The sequence below is a fragment of the Macrobrachium rosenbergii genome, chromosome 3 (assembly GCF_040412425.1).
Source record: "Macrobrachium rosenbergii isolate ZJJX-2024 chromosome 3, ASM4041242v1, whole genome shotgun sequence".
Lineage (NCBI taxonomy): Eukaryota > Metazoa > Arthropoda > Malacostraca > Decapoda > Palaemonidae > Macrobrachium > Macrobrachium rosenbergii.
In genome coordinates, this window is record NC_089743.1 from 47,401,477 (window position 1) to 47,429,021 (window position 27,545).

At 35.0% G+C, this 27,545-nt stretch overlaps 1 protein-coding gene across 3 annotated transcripts in view; it reads left to right on the forward strand.

Moving 5' to 3' along the window:
- The window catches only part of LOC136855085 (transmembrane protein 117-like), a 321,784-nt gene extending 299,553 nt beyond the window's left edge, over positions 1-22,231 (forward strand). The window contains exons 10-11 of one of the 3 annotated variants that reach the window (XM_067131907.1): positions 4,121-4,167; positions 15,408-15,577. In XM_067131907.1, coding sequence (XP_066988008.1) covers positions 4,121-4,167; positions 15,408-15,432 — 72 coding nt within the window. In that variant the 3' untranslated portion in view covers positions 15,433-15,577. Of the gene's footprint in view, positions 1-4,120; positions 4,168-8,557; positions 8,644-15,407 lie in introns of all 3 variants that reach the window. The other 2 variants (XM_067131914.1, XM_067131898.1) reach the window with 2 other exon arrangements.
- Positions 22,232-27,545: the final 5,314 nt, after the last annotated feature.

Sequence of the window (27,545 nt, forward strand, 5' to 3'; positions counted from 1 at the left end):
AAATAAGAAGAAGGATATGGCAATTATTAATAAATAACTTGTTTGGATCCAACACTTTTGCTGGCCAAACCACAAACTATCCTACTGCTAAATCAAAGGAAGAAGGAAAGCAGAGAAAACAAAAGAAAATAATTATAATCCCTACCTATTGCCACAAAGCTAAATAAGTGAAACCTTGTCTAGAACATATATGACCCGTCGGGTGACGTTATAAAGTCACAGCACAAACATGAAAAAATATACATTATATACTGTATATATATATATATATATATATATATATATATATATATATATATATATATATATATATATATATATATATATATATATATATATATATATATATATATATATATATATATATATATATATATATATATATATATATTTAAAACAATCCAACTGCTATATAGTTTTTCTCACATCAGTGAAGGCATCGGAGGAGAAACAATTCCAGGGCCGTGATCAAATCGGCAATTCAGCTATCAGAGCAGGTCATGAACGCCAGAGCACCAACACAAAGTGAAAGCGATCCTACGCGAAAATCAAGGGTACTTTGTCTTACCTGGCGTCAGCCTCCCTACTGACCATTTCACGAGCTAGCAAGCTCCCGAATCCACTGAAGAAAACAGCTGGACAGAGACGCAGAAGCGGCAGGCAAATCTACACCAGTGCCAGGAGAAAGCGACGGCACCAATTCCCTGGGAATTCCTCCTCAACAGGGAAAAGCAGGAAACGCTCAAGTCGCAGGTAACAGGAGCACCTGCGAGTCTCGTATGAAGCACCCAAGTCGCAGGTTGAGGCAGGAAACACTCGAGTCGCAGGTGACAAGAGGACCTGCGAACAACAGTCCAAGAGGAAGATCCGTAAACGTGGTCCAAAAAGCTGCCAAATAATCGTCATCCGAATTCCAAATATCAGTCAGCTGTCTTGAAAACTGATCTCTTCTTTCTATATAATAATTTACTTACATTTTTATGTAGTTATTAATTAATTTGTCAAGTTATTTTTTTCTTTTCTAATTACCGATCTCTTCTATATGTATTTCCTATTACCTTCTGTTACTTCCTTCAAATGAACGCCATACTCTTTGGAACCTTGAATTTCAAGTCAGTGGCCACTGTGAGTTTGATCCATATGAATAGGATTCATCTTCTGAATAATAATAATAATAATAATAATAATAATAATAATAATAATAATAATAATAAGTTAGTGACAACGAGAATATTCGTCTATTCAACGATATCACGCCTAAAATCCAAAGTAAACCCGCTGCCCCATTATTCACGTATTAGGGAGACTTTTCCCAGTTTAACGTTACGGGCCAGAGAATAGGTCTCTTTGTGTCCTCAGTAGAATAGGTCTTTGATCATCCTAATGTACTCGTTCACACCATCGCCAGGCTGAAGACTGAAAGACACCCTCTCTCTCTCTCTCTCTCTCTCTCTCTCTCTCTCTCTCTCTCTCTCTTACCAGTTTTTAACCACTTTTATTTCTAATGAAGAGGACTGAAAAGACACCTCTCTCTCTCTCTCTCTCTCTCTCTCTCTCTCTCTCTCTCTCTCTCTCTCTCTCTCTCTCTCTCTCTCTCACTAGTTTTTAACCACCTTTATTTCAAGTGAAAGAGGACTGAAAAGATCATTTCTCTCTCTCTCTCTCTCTCTCTCTCTCTCTCCCGAGGTTTTAACCACCTTTACTTCAAACGAAAGAGGACTGAAAAGACACATTTCCCTTCCTCTCTCTCTCTCTCTCTCTCTCTCTCTCTCTCTCTCTCTCTCTCTCTCTCACAAGTTTTTAACCACCCTTATTTCAGACGAATAGAATTTTAACAGGTGGAAAAAAATCTCTTTTTCTCTTTTCGCTTTCTCCCCTTCTGTATTTTCATTTTCGTAAACGAAGGGGGGAGGGGGAGTTCGTCAGGTCTTCCCATCCATATGGCTTCGCTTATCCTATTTTGAAGGTTTTCTTCTTTCGTTTATTTATATATATTAATGTTTTGAGGTATTGTGTCATTAGATTCGTAGCGTCCTTCAGAGATTGCGCATCACCTGCTTGTAGGAGTTGAAGCCCCAGAACAGAATTATTTTGCCGTTAGTGATAATTGCGAATCCTTGGATTTGCGTCTTGGATATGATTTTAACTAATTTTGCCAGTGGCTTATGCTTTCCTCCTCTCTCTCTCTCTCTCTCTCTCTCTCTCTCTCTCTCTCTCTCTCTCTCTCTCTCTCTCTCTCTCTCTCATTTTTGTCTACTTTCGTCACCAAAAGGATATTCGGTTGCAAATCTAGTCTCTCGTGTATTAAAGCCATTTTTCCATATACAATGTAAACGGCTTTAGTCATTCCACCCCCACCGCCTATCCCCTTAAAATAAATGAAATAGAAACATTGTTGTACTTGCTGGGTCAGGTTCGAGGAAGACAAAATTTCCATGAAAATGAGATTTAAATCGCACGTTACGACTTACTAAATTTTTATAGCAGTATTCTATTCTGTGGAATTCCTACGTTTCATGTCTCTGTTTTTCTGACCAGCATTTTCCCCGAGATGTAACCGATTACCGAGACCTTTCCCTGAAAAAAGCGGGACGCCATATCTTAAAAAGTAACCATAGAATTTTCTTGAAAGTAATCTCATTATGTTGCCCACACCCAGATTCGTTGAGGAGTAAGTAATTAAAACTAATGTAACCCAGCCTAACCTAGGGGCATGGCAAAAGAACCGGGGCTGATGCAATACTAGCATACATCTCAGGAATTTGCTGCCCGCCTCACGGATTGCTGTAACCATTCGAATATGTCGTGGTTTAAATGACTGTAGTGTATTCTTTCGACAAGCACTAAACTTAATGAATGAAATAAGTTAATGGCGTTTGATCGTAACATTTTCCAGAAGGTTTACATATTGTTTACAGGATATTCTAATGTTGTAAAATCAGTTTTAAATGTCATACGGTTAATACTGTTTTTAAAAGTTAAAATCCCCATTCAAAGACAGACTTTTGCATAGAATCCAATGAAATATAAACTCTTCATTCAGTGAATATATTGTTTTTTAGAATTAAATGAAGCTTAAAGGTTAGATTAATCCGTATGTATACCCATATCAAATTAGTCATTATAATATGTTAGTTGTAGGCTGAAAAATCAAGCAGAAGTTTAGCAGAATTTAAATTAGCGATACCGATTTTAGGTCCCTCTTGTGATTAGGGTAACGTCGAATGATATTTATTTCCTGTAGTTTTCCTTTTTTCTGTGTTTCCAGTCTATTTCTTTGTTAGTCCCTGTTAACCACTTCCTCCTAGGAAACCTGTACTTTGGGAATGGAAGAAAATTGTTCCTATTCTGAAAAAAAAAACACGTTTTCTGTACGGTAATGAAAAGAAAATGAAACAGCGGAATAATATGTATCCTTTACATTAGAAATCTTTCTCGTGTTACTTGCATTCGAAACGTCTTTATAGAATAGCAAATTCATAAGACGATAGAGATATGGAAACACAGTTTCAGATTCTCTGGAATACCACAAATTTACTTACATTTTCTCTGTTTAACTTTAAGATCCAAGAAGAACCGGCTGACGGTCATATAAATTTGATAGTGCTGCGCAGTTGGTCTTTATTTGAAATGCTAGATAATCAGTATCGTGCTTTCTGAAACTGAAAAATGGTGATGTCTTCACTTCTATTCTCCTTGCCATGGAAAGCACTGCAGATCTATAAAAGTCTATCTTGAAGACAGAGAATACAAAATTGCTTTGTCTCTTACCAGTGAAATTAAAAGAGTATTCCATGCGAACTCGGCCTTCGAAAATTCTTGCAAATTTAGTTAAGCTTTTTATCTTGAATCTAGAAGGCAAAGCAGTTTTTTGTGATCTTGGTTCTCTTGTTTTTGATCTGTAACTTTAGAAAACTTTCAGTTAATCCTCTTGATCAAAGTCTAAGATTACTTACTAATCTAATTCTTTTGTCCAGATTTTGGCAGCAGAATTCAGTCCACGTCGAGGGTCTTGTGACCTTTCAATATTTTTAAAATCCAGTATTTTTAACAATGTAGTTATACTATAACTAATCTATACTTATTTCATTCATACACCATTCATTTTTTCCGACTTTAGGTAGTGAGCTGTCAGTGTCGTTGGTACTGTTGCCATGAGCCCAGAAGGTAATCTGATTTCAGTGTTCTTATGACAGTATCCAGAATTTTTTTATTGAATGTTCATGCAGATTAACAGCAACCTCTTTGTCACTCCCTCGAATTCTGGAAGGTGATGCGGATTGAATGTGTCCTGTTGTTGTGAAATTGAAATGTGTTCTGTATCATCCTCTGCATTCAGATTTTCCCAGACTACACCATCCACCACGTAGTACTAGATATGCAGTTCGTTCTGCCAGTCTTGCCTTTACTTCTGTGAGGTTCAACACTGCACTGTTTCCCAGAAGTTTTGTTCTTGTTGTGACCGAATTGTGGAATGATCTTCCTAATCCTGTAGTTGAGTCGATGGAACTTACAGAAGTTCAGTTTGGTGCTCTTGGTTCGTTGTTGAACAGGCTAACACAGGCCTCACTTCTTTCTGTATTAGTTATTTATCTTATTTATTTTACTTTTTTTGTATTTTATTTGTTGTTATTTATCCCTTTGGTTTTCTATGTTACTCTGTGTAAAGTTTTTCTTTTTTTAACTCGGGGTGTCACTTGATTCATAATAATAATAATAATAGTAATAATAATATTGTGCCTGTCTAAATTGTCCTTAACTTATGAAGATCAGCGAATGTTATATTTGAATGCAGTAGGTTCTTATATTTAATTTCAGTTTTTGTTGAACCTGGAATCTATTAGGAAAATTTGAATATATTTTTTCCTTCTTCCATGAGTTGCAGACTTACTGAAGCTGCTTCTTTGTCGTTATTTGCTCTCTAATTTCAGTTAATCCTGTTTTCCAGACTGCAGGGTAAAGCTTTATTGCTAAATTGTATCAGTCTGGAAGAACTGCATATTCTTATAAACTGTAGGTTCACTTAATCATAAAGTCTTGGATCATATAAGTATTGATGATATAGTTTAACCATTTGTCATAGATCTGAAAGTAACTGTAGATTTAATGAGTCCTCTCTACATGACAGGGATATTGCAGATTTTTAGTTTTCTGTAAAAGAAAACTATTGCGCTGGCTTTGTCAGTCCGTCCGCACTTTTTTCTATCCGCCCTCAGATCTTAAAAACTACTAAGACTAGAGGGCTGCAAATTGGTATATTGATAATCCACCCTACAATCATCAAACATACCAAATTGCAGCCCTCTAGCCTCAGTAGTTTTTATTTTATTTGAGAAAGTTAGCCATGATCGTACTTCTGGCAACGATACAGGATAGGCCACCACCGGGTAGTGGTTGAAGATTTATGGGCTGCGGCTCATAGAGCATTATACCGAGACCACCGAAAGATACAGTAGATCTATTTTCGTTGGCCTTGATTATACGCTGTAGCGGCTGTACAGAAAACTAGATTACGCCGAAGAAACTTCGGCGCATTTTTTACTTGTTAATTGTTGCCCTCAACGATTTCTGTATTCCAAATCTGTTAGGACCTGCAAGACTTTTGACTCTGCTGCATAAAGCTTAAAGGTAATTTATTCTTTTATTCCGGAATCTGAAAGGAGTTGCTGCTGTAGTCTTCCAAATTGTTTACCATTCCTGTTGTTCTAACTGTGCTAGGACTGCTGGTTTACTTTATTCACTTGGTACGTTTGGAAGGTACTGTAAATTTTGTTGTCTGGCAATTCAGGATTCACTGAGCGCTTTGCCTGGGACCAGTTTGATGATGCCCATTTCAGCTGTTCAGAATAAGGGTAAATTCAAACCACTTCATTAAAAATCACTCTGCTCCAAAACTGTTCCAAATTAGCGTTGATATTTGGGGTGGGCGGTAGAATATATGTGAAATGTCGTTTCTTTAGCTAATCAGGTTATCAGTTAATGCAGTAATCCTAAACTGAGAAGTCTTAGAGTACATTATGGCCGAGGATTTAGCCAGATTGGTAGCTATGGTGAGCTTCTAAGTGGTGTGCTGATATACTGTGTGTGTGTATATATATATATATATATATATATATATATATATATATATATATATATATATATATATATATATATATATATATATATATACATATATATATGTATGTATAAACATTAAGCTACAAACGTCCTTTAATATCAATTGCTCTACCTCGGAAATAATATATTTTCATATATGTCACTTTGAAGGAATTTTTAGTTGATAATAAGTTCGTCGTCTCGTGGGCTCGAACCACGGAAGACAAGAACTCAGGACTACAGTGACTGTAGTCTTGAGTTCTTGTCTTCCGTGGTTTGGGTCCACGAGACGACGAACTTATTATCAACTAAAAAATTCCCCTTCGGGTAACATATTATATGCAAATATATTATATCCGAGATAGAGCGAATTGGGTATTAAAGGACGTTTGTACCCTAATGCTTGTATATGAATCACGGTGATGTGATAAAATTCATTCATAGATATATATATATATATATATATATATATATATATATATATATATATATATATATATATATATATATACATATATATACGTATATAAATACATATATATATACATGTGTGTGTGTGTGTATCTTGGCACATATAATGTAAAAGGCTTTTTTCTTCCACAAGTGGTGTATGAAAATTATAAACTGGAGGTTCATTTAATGTGATCATTCCTTCTTCTCATCACCATCCTAGCTTTGAATTCCATTATTATTCATAGTTCCATATCTGGACAATTTTTCTTCAGTTCATAACAGGTCCTTTAGCACACGGTGAGGCAGATATACTAACAACATATTTCTTTTTACAGGATCACGATAGACATGAGACGTATAACTTTTTATTCTGTTAGAAATATAGTGAATTCTGTTTTTATGAAACTTAGAGTCTTTAAAACAACATGAGAATGAGGAAAGGGTTATTATATGACAAAATGTTATACTGCTTAGTTTCTGTACTTCATATTCTAAAGCAGATCTGTATATTTGTATTCCTCTGTGTCTTTTACATAAACTTGCACTTTTACAAGGTCTCTTAATAGGTGATGCAGATTGTTTTTTAACTTCATCATTGATTCCTAGCAGTTGTGTACTGTAATAAATTCTCAAGGTATTGATGTTTGCATGGTTACCCAGTTACTGAAGTGTGCTTAAATAGTATTAGAAGGTTGATTCCCAAGAAATATTTATTTTCACGTAACCATTACTTAATTGAAAACTAACACTTTTCTTAGGCAGCATAAGCATTCTGATTAGCTTAGTACATTTTCATTTTGTTTTGCAAACTGTAGAGACTACGTGGCATTCTACTGCTGGTGACGATCTTAATGTTATGAAAGGTTATTCAGTGAATGGCACGACATTTCGGTTTGCCTTGTTCCTACTTAACCTGAGATTATTTGAGAAACTATTCAGCAGTGTACACCAAGTAGTAGGATACTGATTCCTTATCTTAATATTACAAATGTATTTCAGTATAAGTGTATGCACTTCTTATTGGTGGGATTAGGATGGAGCAATTGTGAACACTTTCATAGGTGATGTCATCATGCTTTTAAAGGTGCTAGATTCCACCAGACCAGGAGTGCCGCATGATTAGATTCTATATTTGTCATGAAAAAAGGAAAACGACTGTTTTGTTTCGAAGCTGGCTTATAATCTAGCTGCTCTCTGACACATTTGATGAGCTGGCTGAGCTTAGGAGGTGCCACGTTTGTTTACTGTTTTGATTACTGCATTTGTCGTAGTCTGGCCTTGTGTAGTTCTTAGCTTCAAACAGGTGTCATGAGTTGATGACCAACAAGAAGAAATACCTTTCCGTTATTTTTCCGCAGCATGCCAGTTGTGAAACCCATTTTCGTTTAGAAAACTTAAGATCTGAAAAGGAAGCACCTGTGTTGTGGCTAATTAAAAGCTCGAGCCTAATTCCATGACCTGCTCAGAACGAAAGTGTCTTAGAATACTTTCAACTTTCAGATACTCTTTGATGTCCACTATGAACTTTCAATGATCCATAGATAGGGAAATTTTGTCTGTTGTTGTCACTAGGCTTTATATATCATAGTAAATCGTTGATTTAACTGAGACTTCTTGTTGCTGTAAATTGTATACAGCATAGATTTATTTGACTTTTAGCATACTGTGATTTATATAGTTTCTGGTGTAAGGTCAATTATGTCCCCCATTCTTATGTGGTTTTTAGGATGCGTGCAAACTTACTAATCATTATGGTTTTCCATTGAGCTTCCCAGAGTATTAAGTGTTTAAAAAATATATATTGATAGCACTTAGAGCATTAGCAGTTCAGTTGTTCCACTCTGATGGAAAATCATCGTTACTAAGCTTGTACGAAATCCCCGGAGAGAAATATAATAAATTTTTTGAAAATGGCCTTGAAGGCTTTGCCTGCCCATGTTAATTTGCCCTCATATTATTCTCTTATTGGCTATATTTCTTCCCCTCCACACACGTCCGCCAGTAGCACCCAAAGGCACGTCCACGCCCGCCAAATACCCGAAACCCCTGAGCTTGGGTGGGTGGGCATACCGCTGTGTGTATGTCTATCAGGTCTGCTATAAAAATCCCTGTCTTTTTAGTTCGCAGCATATTAGCATAGTCTAGCCCCTTATCTCACACTAAGGCAGCATACACAGAGAGACTCAATGCTGGGTTTTCGAATTGACGTTCTGATGCATGTTTCAGTCACGAAAGTATACATACATTGGGCAATAGACTACAGTTTCAAAAGTTTCCCAGCAGCTGTGGGTGATAAGCAGTTGACTGAAGTGGCTCTTGAATGTTCTTTAATTAGTATTTTGTATTTCATCTCCCAAAATAATGTTTCTGTTCACTTTTTATCTGTTTTTGCCTCTTCAGTCAAAGGAGCCTTATGTTTCTCTTCAGTGTTATAAACCTTGCTGCTTACTGACCTGATGTATAATGAAACTTATGGGGAGAAAATCTATATAGTTGACTGATTTTCACTGTAACGAAAAGGGGTTTCATCATAAGTAATGTGCCTAGTTCCAGTTTGGTTTTGAGAAGAGGCACATTTCAAGAAATTATGACGACTGTCGTGGACTTTTTCTTCCTGAAGAGTTTCAAAGCATCTGCACCGTAACAGATGATTTTGTTGCAAAATGTTTTAAGGATTTATAATGGACATGTGCCAAGAATTATGTTCTGCATAAAATCACGAAGCATTGCCAGGTCTATTATGGTATCAATTAAAATGAAAATAAAGATTAATTTGATTCGTTTTTCAACTATTCAACTTCAGTTTTAACTTTAGAATTTAGGTAAACCTAATTTTAAACGTCACAACATAAGATATCTGTAGGAAATCCAGATTGAGAGATTGCTTGCAAACCAGACGGCAAAAGGAATTAAAGCACAACTTTTCAGTGATATAAGATATCTAAAAACATTGATAATAGTGACTAAGGGAGTTTTACAGACTTGATTAAAAAATCACTAAAGAAATATGATACCTAGGATTTGTAGATGAGAATCATTGTTCTAAGCATGGGCAACAATAATGCATAGTGAGTTTGGATCATAATAAAATGGAAAAGCATGAACGAGGCATTTCTAGGCAGCATGAATAACGGTAATACTATTCTTAGTGAGCATGCTCAAAAAAAGAGTCTTTTTGAGAAAGGGTGTAAATGATTCTCTAGGATATGGATTAGTATTATTTTTATGGATATTGATATAAAACCTGACTTTTATGAGAAAATATACATCTTGCAAACTGAAGACGGCAAATTGTTAAACGGCGAATATTGATTTTAGCAATTCCTAAACTCTACATGGAAAAGGTCCACACGCAGTTTGAAGAAATTGTATAATATACAGATGCATATCTCTTTCAAGGTTGCCAATGAGTCTTGTCTGTTATGCCAAAAACAACTTTGGCACAAATTCTAGAGGCAACATAAGTAGACATTAGCAAACCTGAGGAGTCAAAAATCATCCTTTGGGTCTTCTTCTTCTTCGTCCAGAAAGTGAACTGCACTGAACGCCCCATTTTTGAACTACATCTTCGGGGAAAGAAACCGCGTTGAATTACTTGGAAAATCTCTTAGTTTCTTCTTAAACACTGGAATCAATTTATGCAATGTTCTAGCAAAATATATGTGAAAATAAGACTTTTTTCACGAAATAATAATGGACAGATAAGATGCAGAATTTGGATAAGCATAAAATGGCCACCCACTTAGGACACACACACACACACACACACACACATACGCATATATATATATATATATATATATATATATATATATATATATATATATATATATATATATGTGTGTGTGTGTGTGTGTGTGTGTGTGTGTGTGTGTGTGTGTGCGTGTACATCTAACAGACTGACGCGAAGTTTGGCGGTTAGGTACACTGGAAATTCCATCGCTTATTTCTTGTCTCTATATATCTCTCTCATATTTAAAATTCCTATACCTTTTATTAGTTATCTTTAATTTGGTTTTGGTTGTGAACTGTTATTAAATTGACCTTTAGTGAATTATCTGTAAACTGGATTTTTGCTAATTTAATACAGTGAAAATAAACATTGATATTAAACCGCAAGCTAAATTTCCTTCTAAAGACATAAAGCTTTAAATATATTCCCAATTTGTCTTTACATCCTGTCTTTTAAAATTATATTAAAGATTTTAGAATTCTCTCTGCCTGAGGCTGTACCTTCGATCTCAACTCTACATTCTACTACTCGCACTGGAATTGTCCGTATAATCAATCTTTTTCTATAAATATGTCAAATTTAGATCTAGGGCTTTGTAGTGACAAGCGTATCCAAAACGTGTGAAGAATTCGAGAAGTTAAGAGGGCAATGTGGTTATTACAATTACATACGTATCTGGTGAAAAGTGACCAGTGTATTCTATAAATACCTGTAGAGTCTATAAATATGTGAAATATTGAACGCAGTTGGCAGACAGTTCCTTTACAGTGTCTAGGTCTGTTTGAACACGTCACTTAAATACTGAATTCAATCCAACTCAATTTTGCGGTCGTGAACGCTCATCTGAAGTCACTCGTCTCGATCCTTATCACCCACTGATCACGAGACCTGTACATTGAATTCAGTCCAATTCAACCTTGCATTTAGTAGTGATCAGTCAGATTCACTCGACCCTTGTTTCCCAGTGGTCGAGAGATTTTCCGTCATGTATTGAGTCGTTAGCAGAAGAAAGGAAAAGGGAAAGGGAAGAAAGTGCAATGGCTTTCTGTACGGAGAGACCCGAAGGTTGCATGGCGTATGTATAACAGTATTACACCTGCATGGTTGTCCCGTCTATAGGAATGTTGGTCAAGTCCTACCTAGGGTGCAGTCTTTCCCTCTCCCGTATCCTTGACAGACCCTTCCTGTCCCCTTTTGGAATCCTATTTAAAATGTCTGTTGAAAATCTCCTTTCCTGTTGATCAAAAGCTTCTCGATTTTCGTGAGGTATAACATCCTTTTTTTATTTAAGGACTTTTTTCAAGATAACTGGAAAATTTACATATTAAGTTATCAGCTGTAATAGGCACCACTTAAACTTGTGTTTTAACCAATATTTATTTGTTTAAATGCTTTCTGATAATTCCTCTAAAACATGCCAAATCAGCTCAGTGATTAAATTAACCAGTAGTTAAAGAAAAAATATTTGTAGATTGTCAGCCATTATTTAGCATAAATACACTTGATCTTACGAGAAAAAGCTCTCATTATTTTCAAAGTCTTAAATGGAATTAAAAATAACAGTTCCATAAACTCCACCTATGACTATTCAAGCGCAACTTATAGTATCTGTTTAAAATCCTTATATTAATTTTTTTTTAAAGAATCCTTTATGGAAACCCACACCAAAGAAACGCACCATAAATAATTTCACATAACTGAGTTTTGTTTGGATAAAATTATTCTTTTTTAACATGACGCCAGAACTAATAGTCAGTATTAAATTTCTGCAGTGCTAAAAGCTCACATAATAATGCCACGGTAACGTGAAAATTAATTTCTACTATGTTAATTGTTATTCATCAATCTTTCTCTCTCTGTCGAAAAAAAAATTGCAACCTGAGCTTATCAAAAGTCCCACATAGTCTAGAACAGTGGTTTTCAACCCTCTTGTGCCCATGACCCATTTTTGGCATCCTTAAATACTCATCACCCACTGCCCTTCAGAATTGTGCAATGATGATAATAGAATTATTGTAAAGCATTTTCAGAACACTTTATTAGTTATACATTTTCATTTATGAAAAAAAGCACTGGCCTGCATTTACTGTAAATGATGTTACATTTTTTAAATACTATTTTTAAGATGTCCGTGGCATGGCCCCCCTCAGAACTACCCATGGCCCACAGGTTGAAAACCATTGGTCTAGAAGAAGCGAAGTCTTGTGAACACGCGCACACACACACACACACCCACACCCACACACACACACACACACACACACACACACACACACACACACACACATATATATATATATATATATATATATATATATATATATATATATATATATACACACACACACACACACCTCTTTATTGTGCTTTGGTTTTACAGTACTGTTTTGATATATAAACACGTTTACAAACATTATTTATATATGTATATATTCAAATTATGAAAAATATATATGTATCTCCGTATAATTTTGTTTACTCACATCTGGATATATATTATATGTACTCACATTATATAATTATATATACACATATATACAGTATATACATACATATGTTAACAAACATAACATATATCTTTTTTTAAAAGAGAGGCTAAATTAATTTAAAAACTAAAGCACTGGATTTACTATTTGTAAAGTGCAAACTAATTTATAGTAATTCTTATATCAGAAACAAAAAGAAAACATAAACAGTAATTTTAGCGAGTGCACTGGGCAAAAGGCAGCCGAACAAGAACAGACAAAACACACGGACCATAAGTTATGTATCTGTCCAATTTCGGGATGGACGAGCTGTCGTCCTCTTGCGTTCGTTTTCGAGTAAAATAATTGACGTAGGTTTCATCGTCACTCCTTTATTGGTGGCATTTTATGCATAAAATGAATTACGTTTCGTATCCGTCAACTCATACGTCTGTGAATACAGTAACGTTCAGTGTTTTATGTGCGATAAGCAAGACTTAAGTTTTCCTATTGAATAGAACAGTTTCACGTACTGTCATTTTCTCAAGTTTTCTATTTCGTAATGTATTTACCAAGAAGTTATTTCCATTTGCTTTATGTTTATATTCGTTACTGGAGTGCGTAAGAGTGAAAATATTGCACAATGAAGTTGTAGTATAAATTTGAACTTCCAGCTTAGAAGCCGAATAGACAAGTTACCCGTAGCCATTTCTAGATACACTTAATCAGCACATGGCTTTCGATAAGCAAATGACCATTACAACTGATAAGGAAAATGGTAAAGTTATTCTGCATATTGTAATACAGTAGCACCTCGTCTTAACAAACTGTCTGGATTTCTAACAAGCAACAAAGTCCGCAAGTAACAAAGACTGGATATTACACCTTGCACTTGAATGTTTTATCGATATCATACAGCTAACAGAAAATAAACAGGTTCATAACCTAAGGTACCCTGTATTTTACACTCAACATTCAATGTAAGAGATTTGTCAGAAAAAGTATCACGTCAAAAATTGTAGCATGGCACAAAAAAAAAAAATCATCATAATAACGTAACTGATAGGTACAAAAGTCTCTTTAGCTGAAGATGAAACTTATCTTCACTTAGTGTCTTGAACCATTCCCCACACAAACAGGACATGACTCCTAAGCTCTCCTTATGCAAAGTCGTAGAAATTCTTCAGTTACTCCTTCTGTTCCTGAGTTATCCTCCTTGTAAAGATCCTTGGTAGGAGTTGGCCAGTCCATTTCAACATTCCTTGTCTCTGAAGACCTACTTGCCTGAACATTCTCGCACATCTTTACGGATACTGGTGTATGTCATAAATTTAAATACATGGTTCACTTGCTTGTGTCTTACTAACAATAAGATTGCATTTTGGATGATAACGGTATATGAATTTGTGCATGTGTATGCATGTGGTAAGTCAACCACTTATAGTTTGATTACTAAACAATATAGGAAGTTGATGTTATTCCCTGAAATAGTCTTGTTAACTAGTAACTTTAGTATGTTGTACAGTAGGTTGAATGTTATGCAACATTGATGTGGTAAAATAATGATAAATAACATTTGAGGTAAATACCACTTTTGTTTCAGTAAGAAAATTGGTCTTCCAATTGTTTAAAAGTCTCTTGCACACTAGCAAAAGAAACCTGCAGTGTTTAGTGAATATCATTACCATATGTTAAGAAAGTGTTGTGTAACATGGCCACACTGGAAACAATCTTTGTTACACTGATGAGTAAGAGATTTTCAAGTACACTTCAGAAACACTTCTCTGAAATGTACAAAGGGTCATATCCAGGAAGAACTAGAACCTCAGTTCCCAATGCCTTCAGCATTTTGACTCGCGTTCAATGCTTGCAGCAGATTCTTTCACCAGTGGACAAGAAATTGTTGTTCCAGATGATTCTGGAGGGCTGTGGCAGTGTTCCAGTAGAGGGGGGGGGATAGTGGCATATTCTGTACATACACGAACACTGGTGTGGAGATAGAAATGTACTTTGTGTTATCGTCAGCATGGGAGTTGCATAGACAGTTTCAGGAGTGTGTGCCCAACACCATTGAAAAGTAGAACTAGACCATTAAGTGTTAGATGATAGACTTAAGGTCAAATCAATGATAAGATCTAATATACTCTGCTGTACTTCTTCCTGATATATATAGAAAGTATAAATGATTATTCTCTTGTTTACTTTAAGTCCTAATTTTATATTTTATCATCACTTTATGCATTTATTGTATTTTTAACATCATATACAGCTGTAATGTTTTGTATAAAGGACTTTTTTCTCTCTGGTGTTGACATTCAAAGTTGTTTCATTTCTGCTTGTGCTTATCATTTTTTCTTTAAGACAAACTTCTACCAGAGTGGCTTTAGCAGACAGTTATCCACTTCAATTTTTATCTTGAGATTTTTAACCTGTTATTTTGTAACGAATTTTACCAAGCTTTTTATTCCTATTCCTTAATCGTTCTTTCTTCTAGTTTTTCGTCTATCTCTGATGTTATTTTCCTGAATTTTATGCTCATCACTTCTAATCTGTTTCCAAGCTGTCAGTGTGTTCATTGCTTTGTCTCTGCTTTGCCTTTTTGGATAGCAAGCCGACGTCATTCCAAATATACCTTAACAAGGTTCCAATTATTGCAGGACGGAACTTACGGAGGCCGCCTGAAGAAAAAGAGGAGGTCCTCTTGGCGTCGTGAGAGAAGGTCCACCTCAGACCACTACTATCGCGATCTCTCCACGCAGAGTCACAGGGAGAAGAAGTCACTGAAAATGTCACTCAAGATCATTAAATGTTCCGGCAAATCGAACAATACAACCAATTTATAACAATGGCTCACTGCCTGTCTTGGTTCTTGAAAAAGTTACCTCTCCAGCATCATCATCGCACTGGTCCAGTGAAGCGAAACCTAAGCCAGCCACGTAAAGAATTGCTTCGATAAGTTCCAACCAGTGTTGGCTTCTGGTGGTTTATATTGTGTTTGTTGTCAGTGGTGTTCTTAAGCAGGTTACGGATTCTTCAGACTAACTTTGTTCACAGTCGGTCTGAGAAAGGTTTTGATCCAGCAGCTAATCCTTTATAAATTCGTATCTGGGTCTGTTTTTATAGGAAGAGTCAAAGAAGGAAGTGTAGTAAGTGGATTGAAAGTCAAATACTGAGCAACAGAGCAGTAAAAACTCTGACTACTGTAGATAATTCCTGAAAATCAAGAAAATATAGCTCTGTTATGATTTCCTTTCTGATAGGGAGATTAACGTGGACCAGGAGTTTACGATGCCTCAAAGTATATATTTAAGCATGAAAGAATTTTCCTCTTTATTTATTGTATATGCTGGTCTGTGTGATGTTGATTTCCAAACTGTTCTTCAAGATCCCTAGATTGATAGAGTATATAAATGCAGGAGAACAATTCCTTTCTTCATTTAGAATATTTGGTCAGTCTTCCTTTGCTAAGAGCCAAGACATAATCATAACAACATTTTATGCAGTGACCTGTTTTAGTGGCAGCAGTGTATTATTAGATATAAACATATAAATATATATAAATATATATATTTTCATTATACTTTTTCATACAATAGACAAAGACTTTTTTGCAGGTGGAAAGGACTCCTCTTAGGGGAAACAAGGATTGCTGTGACAGAATCTTATCACTACAACTATTATAGACCTCTCACTTCACCACTCTTCCCCCGGTTGACCCCTCTTTGAGATGTGGTCTTCTTCTTCTTCTTTATCTTTCTTACTCTAAGCAAAGCTTAAATACTAACCTCGGCTTGCTACATTTGGGGTTGACCATTTCTCCCATAGAAGAGGATTTAAAAGATAGAATGATTTTTTTCATACTTTCTGCAATCCTTATAGCTGATGGTATGTCAAGATTTCACAACTGTCAAATGAGACGATTTTTCAATGCTCATGGTACAGTATGCAAGACAACAGAAAGTTACTTTCGTAGACAGATCCATTTCTTAGAAAAACAAGCCAACTTATTCCAAAGACTGATAAGGATAGTTCCCCTTATCAGTGCCCATATGTTTCCATGCCTGAAAGGTACTGTATAATAGACAGTGCTGCACTTCCTCTCCTCTAAGTGTGCCAGAGCCAGTGACCCTTCTATGATACTTGCAGTGAAAGTGATACAGAATCCACAGTTTTTATATATGCTCCCTCTTAAGACAAAAAGTTTGTAGCTACTGTATTTTCAAATATGCCTGAAAATATTTCCTGGTTTACCACCTTTTGTAGTAGGCTATTTTAGATACCTTGTTCCTCAAAATTGCCTGCTTCTATCATTAGCATTTTGCATAAAAGTTTTTTATTAGAATTTCAAGGTACATTTTTAGGTGAGACTTTTATATTTCATGTGGGGACTGTCCAGTGGTGGAAAGTGACTCTAAATATACATTGCGATGTTTCCTTGCAAGCAGCTTTTAAGTAGGATTAAAATACTTTGTCAATGTTGGTTATAAAAGTTTTAACACACAGTATTGGATTAGTTCAACTAGTGTACTATCAACCATCACAGAAAAGACTTGATGATGAATCTTACTCATCAAAATGAACTTCAGTTCATTTTGAGATTTTTTTTGAGAAAGAATGTGAGACAGCCAGAAAATGAAGAGAAATATTCTGTATATAAACTGATTACGGACTGCTTTCCTATCAGCAGTTATTTAGATGCTATGTATTTTCTATGTTATTTAATAAGTAAGGCATGGAAATTGATGAGATCAACAAGCGTTTTCTTCAAAAAGCTGTGAAAGAGAAGAGTTAATGCTATGATATATTTGAACCAAAGTAAAAATTGTACTCAACATCAGATCCAGAGGGAATTATTGTTGCCTTTGGCTGTCTTTCCTAATGTAAATATAGACAAGAGTACATGCAAGAAAACAAAAGAAAGGAACAGAAAAAGAAAGTGGGAGCTCACAAATCCCTGTAAGAGAAATTTCCAGCACTGCTGTTGTTTATTACATAAAAATACAGTACTAAGAACCGAAGAATAATAAAATGAGTGAAAGGAGTGCAAATGAGTGAAAGCAATTGGCTAAGGGATTCTGCAATATTAGCTAGAAGAGACATTCCCTTACTTTTCTTACAACAAGTTTCAGAAGTCTGCATTAGAGTTTATTGTTATGCGAAAGGATGAGATACTCACGTTCATAAACTACAGCAGCCTTTTCCCAGAGAAATAAGTTCCATATAATCCATATGTAGTAACAGGATTTTAAAGTCTATGACCTACAATGTCAGAGATTGTGCCTCACTGAATCTCAATGCTGCTGCTTTCCAAACATGAGAATATTCCGCGTAAATACTCAGAGGTACGACAGTCACTTTTTGATATTTTGTAACTGAAAATGGATGCCTTTTAAACCAACTGGCAATTTAGTTTTACTCCAGCCATAGAGCACTCCATGTACAGCATTTAAAAAATGTGATTTACACATAACTGTAAATTTTTATTATACAGTATACTTTTACCATAGGTCTGTAGCCTAAGTGAATGACTGAAGAGAACTGAGCAAGGTGAAAAATTAGATTTTTGAACTGATATTAGAGATAATTATTATGACTTGAAACTGTACTTTATTTCGAACGATGCACAAGTTTGGTAATGTTAAGATACCGATGATTAGATTATTAAGATACTGAAAATTTAATTAAAATGTCTTATCATATGTCACCAAGATTTCACTTATGTGCCTCCCAGTAATATATTTTTATATGTACTTATTTTCCCAAATAATGATTCTTTTTCGATGAATTTATCAAAATGGTGCCAGACTAGAAAAGATGTAAATTTGACGCACATATACCAAGCATAATTTTTCTCTTCAGTAGAAATAATGGAAGACACACACCAAAACTTTATGGGCCTTTATTTATACTTGCCATGATGGATTATTGTATGGTCTAAGAAATCGAACAAATTCTTTTTATTTTTTATAAAGACGGTAGATTTATATAGTTGCCAAAACTAAGATTATTTTTCTTCTAACAGAACAGCAGTCCCCTGCTGAGAAAGGGGCCAGTTTGGTACCATTCATATATGTTTCACCTCTTACATTTGTATGTATGAATATCATTTTTGTAGGCTTGCATTTGATTGTCAAGTTGTCATTTCATGTTTATTTGATGGTAGCAATGCATACTGTAAAGTGCTTACAAATGCTACTTAGAAATGAAGCATAGATGGGAGGTATACAAGTGTTAGCATTTACTCAGAGGTCCCTTATGGGACGAATAAAGATAAGAAAAAATACGAAATTGAACAGTGATCATAATACACACTATGCATTCTTAAGATATTTGTTTTAGCTGTTTCAAGGGACATTGCAAAGAGATTTATTATGATTATGATTATGGTAGATTTAAGAACGTGTCTGACACCTCCCTCCAGGGCCTCACGGTGGTCGTGGATATGTGAACTTTATGGTGTTACTATGTAAGCTGTAGTTTATACATGTGCACTTATAATCTATGATATATATTATGATAAGATTGACTTCTGTACTAAATCATATGTATGTGTCGTCTCCAAACTGTGCATACATATACTTGTATATATACATATATGCTAGTATAACCAAGCCTTACCTGCACCATTACTCCATCAATATCTTAACCTAGCCAGAGAGCGGCGGTTGTACGTCTGTGTAGCTCTATGTTCTCTTTCAGTGTTTGGTTCTTTTAGATGCAGCTCCTCCTTACCTGGGGTTAACATTTTGATGGAGGAAGACTAGTCCACCTAAGTCTCCCTGGGATTATGGTCAAGTGATACTTAACTGTTAATTTGTCTTTTTGTACTGGAGATGGGTTTTAAGGTGTTGCAGTTACTGAAGGAAGAAAGTTGTATTTTTTTTTTTGACAAACTGTGTAAGACGAGAGCTTTTGAGGGAATGAACCATCAGTGTTTCAATGATATATCTGAGTCATTTATTTGAGTATGAAGTAATGCTGTTGGAATTTCGAATGAAAGAGGGTGTTCTGGTTTTCCAGATGTGACAGTTGACATTTCTGTAGATTTTGCTATGGTACCGCTAGCTGAGTGTTTTCTAAACAAGAGGATCTGTATACCCTTCATGACCTTCGTGATGACAAAGTTAGGTCAGTTTAACCTTAGTCTTGATATGCAAGAAAGAGATATAGGTCATGGTTTGTGTGTGTAACTGAGTAATGAATTGTTTGAAAATTCTGATATTTGTACAGTACAATATGCTTTTGGTAAATGGTGTATCTTTGCTCTCTATAAAGTAATGTATTGAATAACTTGATCTGACAGTAATATTGTTTCTTAGACACCATAGAGATTTACCCTTGTCAAAGTCACTTCACACACTGTAGTTCTGAAAAGCATTCTCTCTGTAAACGCACCAAAGTATGTGACTCCTTTTGTTGTATTCAGATAGATTGGAAAGGGTTTTAAAGAATTTAAAATTAGATTGAAAGAAGTTTCTTGTCTAAAGTTCAGTTGCGTGATGTGACCAGCATAGGCATAATGTAACGAATTTTATTTCTTTTATATACCACATGCAGAGAAAATTTTCAACTTTCTTTGCTGGAGTAAAGAAAAATTACTCATATTACACTGAGAAGTAGTGAAAACTGCCGGGCAAATATTTTAAAATATCTTTCTGATATAACTTTCCTTGATATTAGGAACATACTTCGAAGCTGAATTTAATTATTTGTTACGTATTCAGAATTAACTTTTTGCACTGATTATCCAATCAAACTTACTAAGTATTTTCTTCATAACTTTACATTTGTATGGTTTTTTATTACATTCTTGTGGGTCATCGAGTCAAACAATAGAAAAATCAAGCTTTGTTTTTTTCAAGTTGTAATAAATTACGTACGGTCTTCCTTACTTCATACGTTTACGTACTAAATTATTCCAGTTGTACTTTGTTTCCGCAGATAATACGAAATTGCCAAAAGACAGCAAATAAGAGGAGAATACAGGAAGGATATTCTTTCCTGAATCTACCTACGTACTGACTGCCAAGAAATATATACGTAAGCATGTGTCATCCATTTGTGGTGACTGATGCTGCCGTACAGGATATGGAAAGAGGTTATTCAGCTTGCTCTTGCACAGTACAGTACTAAGAACGAGTGTCGTAAATGGGTTTTTACCTCATGCCTCCGAAAAATTATATCTATCATTAAAAGAAAATAAGCAAGAAATCATGATTTTGAATTATTCATTACATTTCTGTTATTGCCATGGAAACGTGTTATTTATATGAATAGCAAGCAAGTTAAGGTGTACTTACTAAGCAAGTATAACTTACCTGCAGTGGTTTCCATCTGTATCAATAAATTGTATTTTTCTTTTTCTTTAGGAAATGCAGTGTGTTCTTTCTACTTAGAATCAGGATTAGAAAGTCATCATGTCTTTGATAAGATAAAGGTTTTCCAATTTTTCACTCTCATAATATCAAGTTGGTCTCTAATCCTGCTCATTCATTGGCTCAGCCATTCAACAGCCTGCCAGTCAGGCTTGAGCCCTGGTGAGGTAAAGTTCACGTTTGAAATTTGATCTTCTTGTTAAAATCGTCACGTGTTGTGTCTACGAGAATTTGTTCTTTCTCTGGGTTTACAACTTCACATGAAAGTTCCCTTCCTTCCCTCTTTCCTTCCCTACACGGTGATTTGTACAGCACCCAATTAATCTGAAATGTCTGTGTGAAGGGAGCTTTATTTTTTAAGGGAATCTGGTGTCTTTAAGGATAATAAATATTCATTGAAGTTCTTACGATAAGGGAAAGCCAGGATTCTCACTTGCTGTGTTATAAGCAATTGTTAACTGTTTGAAGCTGACTTGTATACTATTGAAAGGTTCAAAGTTAACACATTACTGAGGCCCTGTACAACTTGCTTACAGTTTATCCATTGTATGTAAATAGATCGATGACGATGCTGTCATCTTCAAGACTAACCATTGTGTCATGCAGTGTCAGGACAAAGCCTTAATACTTCAGTAAGCATAGTTGGTTTCCTTTGGATTACAAAACGGCACTTGATGGAGGGTGGCACTGCACTGTTGCAGAATGTGATAACTTGACATCGTGATCAAGTCAAAAACAGTAGTGTTGGCGTCTGTTTGTATGAATGTGTATGTGTCTCTCTGATGACACATGCAGTATATGCAAACTTATATACTAACTTTGTGGACAAACTTGGGTGCTACAGAATGTCCGACGTGAAACTTTTAGCCTCAGTTGTGGTGCCTCTCTGTGTAGATCTCTCCAAAATGTTACTTAACAAATAAAAGGATTATGCAAAATTGACAGCATGACTGAAATGGAAATTAGTTAACATCTTGAATACATATGTATATCATGTGAGGTTTTATATGTATTGTATATTTTTAAGATAAAAACTCCTGTGAGTTTATTAATGCGGAATCCACTCTGTTATCCATGCAGTTTGCATATTTCAGTTAGCCCAAAAATGTTAGGAAAATGAATAACAAATATAAAAGGTACACATGTCAGCATAGTCCAACATGACATTCAACTAATCACATTGGAAAAATGGTTGTTTGATACTAAGCAGAAAATAAACCTACACACCTGTAGCCTTTATATAATCAAATGTCACTTTACTCTGATGAAGCAAATGTGCTTATTACATAATAACTTAATTGTTACGAGCGAGAATAAAGAATCTGTTTTTAGTTCGTTATTTCCATAATTTTTTGTGGTTTCGTAAACCCTCTCGCGTACTGCTTATTAGCGTTATATTCTACTGTATATGTTTGCACTACCCTTCATGTGATCTTATGTTCAAGAGAAGAGTTATAACAAGTCATCTTTCCTTTGTCTCATATTTGGTACTGCTCTCTCTCTCTTTCTCTCTCTCTCTCTCTCTCTTTTGTGTTCCTAACATCAGAAGTTCTGTTCAACTGCTTGTTCATGTCTTTTTGTCTAACAGTGTATCCCACACAGTGCTTATAATGAACAGATTTTCAGTGTTTGTTGTAATGTCACGTCCAACTTATACTTAAATGTGATATAATTCATTTTACAGAATCTATTTAGTTCCAGTTTTTTTATTTCAGCTCTTCATACATGTCAACAATACCGCATCTTTTTAGTGCATACAAGCTATCATTATTTTTCACGCCTGATTATTAGCCGCAGAAAATACCCTCACCAAATACCCTTCTTATCTGTAAAGTATATGGCATTTATTAAGAGTGAGAAAGGAAGAAACAGAGAAAGAGATGGAGCTTTATCGTTCCAGTTCCTCTTTTCCAGGAAATTTGATATTAAAGATGATTTTGAATGTCTCTCTTAGATGTTAGCGTTTGAGTCTACATACACACATACACACACACACACACACACACACACACACATATATATATATATATATATATATATATATATATATATATATATATATATATATATATATATATATATCCTAACGTGTAAGATTTCTCCTGAGGTAAACTAAAAACGACTTTTTCACTGAGGTGTTTTTACAATACTTCGAGGTATTTTTGTATGATAGGGCTGTTCTCCTATGGCGTAACCTAGACACTGCATTGGAAAGCACTGCATGATTGCTGCTAACCTGGTTTGGAAAATGCGTTGAAATTCCAAGCAAGGAGTTGACAGATAAACGATGACGTTTGTTTTCGACATGCTGCCAAATGAATGGTGATGATTCTCATTTTGTTTACGTGATTTTGAGTAATGCTTCTCCTATTTTGTTTCAAGAAGTATGCTAAATTCATCCAATCCATGCGGGTGCTACTGTACGTTAGAGATTTCGCACCTTGCGTGCTTTATCTAAAACGATTATTTCCTAGCCTGGTAAGGTTTCTTTTTTTTATTAGTTCTGTGATACTATTTTATATGTCATCTCATACTAGAGTAAAAACTGGAGTTTTATACTCACTGGATATGGTACACATATATATATATATATATATATATATATATATATATATATATATATATATATATATATATATATATATATTAATATATATATATATATATATATTGACTATATATATATATATATATATATATATATATATATATATATATAGCAGATGTTTTGACTGCTAAGTCAATACCATTCCGTATCCCTGGTTGAGTTAAATTCTGTAACCTGATTGAACTATTTGATCATGACCTAAAAATAGTTTCTGAATGTCCTACTGTAGGTCCATTTGCAGATCTGATAGATTATCACTTTTAACTCATATTAAACAGTATATAGAATTAATAACGGGTACATTTTTACAGAAATTCTGGAAACGAGAATTTCTCCAAACAAGTAGAATCACGGAATTCTTATTCTCTGTAGATCAGATGCTAAATTATTTGAGATTCACCTCTGGTACTTTTAAAGGTAGCTTAGTGTGAATGTAACAAAGTGGATATAGAAAAGTACAGCATGTTTTCCTAACCATATCCTTAGCAGTAACAGCATTAAAAAATTTTGAGCCATAGTGATTGTATCATCACTCTAGACTTGTTTTAAGCACTCGTGTTTCTGTAGGAAGCCCTTCAAACGTTTGAAAATTCTGAAATGTAAATTCTAGTTTTGTAACCGAATACTTGCATGAAAATATGATGAATTTACTTCCATTGTGGTACTGACCATTAACCTAAAACAGAACAAAGTTATTTATGCTTAAATGATAAAAAGTTTACTTGTTCGAACAAAATTTTTAACTACAATCTTTGCTGTAACTTGGCAGTGACTGCCGCATCAAAAAAGCCTTGTTAACCATTTGTTTTTATATGATCAGTTTTCTGGGAACTGTCCCTTCACTTTTATAATTAAATTGGTGAACTTCCTCTTCTGTGAGGACATGTATACAGTCCTAACGTGATGGATTTGCCGATCTCTTTGTGGTCTTATTTTCAAGATGAATAGCAGAAACATGAGTGTCCCTTAAAGAACATATTAAAGCAATGTATATCTCTGAAACAGAATGGCATATCTTGTGTTGTCTGATAAAGATAAAGAATTGTTGGGGAATATTACATTTTTTTATTTGAAAACTGCAAATCGTCAGTGGTAATGCAACCCGAACTCCATCCCCAAAGAATAAATCTGTTTTGTGTCAGAATTTTATTGTACTTGACATTTTTGTATTCTTTATTTTCCTTTGCATCTAGCTTGTAGCATTTTTACCGTTTATCTCTGTCTATCAATCTATCTATCTATCTATCGATCTGTCTATCTATCTATTGCTGTCGTGGCACCAGAGTCAATATATTTTGTGGAGGAATAATTTGCCTTTTATTTCACCTTATTATCAAGCTGATTGCCTTGGCTGTGTTTCAATAAAACTTTATCCACTGAAGCAAAAAGGTAAGGACATTCAGTGTTGTCAAAGTATTCTTTCAAGATTTTAAGCATCATCTTGACATTAAACATGCAAAAACAATGCTGTAGCATAACTTGCAAAGCAAAATAAATCAAAATATAAGTATCATGGAAAATTTATGTATTTCAAAAGGCAGCCAAATTACGTTCACTAGTTACAGTGTTATCATTCACAATTATTGCACCACATGATGCTGCAAAAATTCAGATTCACCAGAAGGAACTAAACAGCATCGGAACCGCCAGTTACAAGGAAACAGTTATCCTGAAGACGAAAATAGTTTATCCACTAATTAATCTAATCTACAGTATTTCCTCAACCACTTTCATGAAATTCATCGCTGATAATGATTATAGATACTCTATCGCTAAAATTGGAATTGTCATCATGCATGAATAAAGTGTTTTTTTTACATTGCAAGGAGAAGACACTATTATGCAAAACTTACGAAAAAGTCAGAAGCAGCTTATGTACCCTCCTAAATTGGTGTTTCTATAGTAATTTGTGTACTGTACTATGTACTAGGTCAGGTGAATAAAAAGAAATAAATTGTTTTTCATCACACAAACAACACTTAATTCTGTATTGCCTTTAGCTGTTTTCAAATATGAATGAAATAGTTTTGGTAGCTATACTTTGTTCATGTATACAACCTACCAAAACTTTATGGATGTACATTATGTAACAGACATTTTTAATAAGCATCTGTTGCAAAGCATATATGCATAAAATCCTCGTAAAACTTCCAAGCGGATGAAGCAATATAAAAGTAACTTTGCAACATGCTGATCAGAAAATAACAGCGTAAGGTATTAGGCCTACATGCAGTTACGACTGTGGTTCTTGATCCACAGAAAGGTCATGTTTAGACGTTGTTAATCAAGAAAAATATTGTTGAATTAATTAGATGTATCTAACACGCCCAATGAATGCCTGTGCATTACTTGAACTGCAGTAATGCATGATGGCAGTCAGTGGCGTAATTAAGGCGGGGGCGGGGCTGTCATCCCCGGGTGGCACTGTGCGGGGGCACTCTGGCATCTTTTGAGCAGGTCTGGTCTGGCATAATTCTAGATTTTCTAGCATATTTCGTCTGCTCGGAACACTGGTGGATAGAAAGCTCGTAGGGTTCGTTGTAAATCTGCTGTGTTGTTTTTGTTTTAACTTTATGAAATAAAATAAATGATTGAGATGTTAAGGCTTAAAATGTGCGTTAATTTTCACCACTTCAGTACGTTTTAGCACAGGAATGGGCCATCACTTCAGAGCCCGACCCGGGCGCCACTAACGGTAGTTACGTCACTGATAGTAATCGGTTACGTAAATAAGGAAGCCCAGAGGATAAGATTTGCAAAGCCTATTTGGCTGACGAAATTGCGGAAATTATTGGTGAAACCTTATTCTATAGCATAACTTCTCTACCTTGAAAAGCAGACTGATGAAACAATGCAAAAATTAGAAGGAAATCTTGACCCGATGGTTTGAATATTAAGCTAAACATTGCACTATTATGCCTGCGTCACACATTCGCGATTCAAGACCGCAACCGTCGTAATGGTTGGGTTTGGCAACCGATCAGTCGCGGGCCTTGGGCCGCCAAAAAAAAAAAAAAAAAAAAACAGCTGATTACGACTCCATGACGTCTTAGGTAATAAAACATTATGACAGCAGTACACACGTTGAGATGAGAGAACGTGTGTAGTCGCACGCACCAGTCACCGATGAGTCAGGCCACGCTCGTATTTACGGTTTTTACAGGACGGCAAAGTACATGACGGCATGACAATTCGTGACAATTTATGCCCGACATAGTTACGTCCCATGCCGAAATCATGTTGAAACATCTGATAAATTGTATTTGATTGCATAATATTATTGATTTGCACATTAATTTTGACAAGTTTTAAGTTTCATTTTTTCTTAATCTGAACTTATGAAAATATTAACCTTCATCCATCTCAAGTTTAATAACGCTGAAAATATTGGAGATGGTTTGTAGTTAAGGAAATTGTTACCCAAAAATTACAGTGTTCAACATTTCAAGAAAAGGTATTGTTATAGAAATAAATTATTGCTTTTAGGAAAATTTAGTACACACACAATATACTAAACATATTACACAATTTATTATATTATAAAAATATACATATATACATTTTATGGTAGCAGAGGAATTTACAGTATCATACACAAAAGGTACAAAAAGAATTTACACTTACAGTTGTATTATTAGAGAACAGTCATAAGAAGATTTTTTTATTATTGTGTGAACAATAAAGGAAAATAAGGAGCCAAAATACACTACTGCGCATCCCACCAAAGGAAAAAAGAAGGGAGCTAAAATACACCACTTCCCCATGCTGTGGGTTTGCCAAGTATGTTGGGGTACGTCGTACTGGATGGCGCA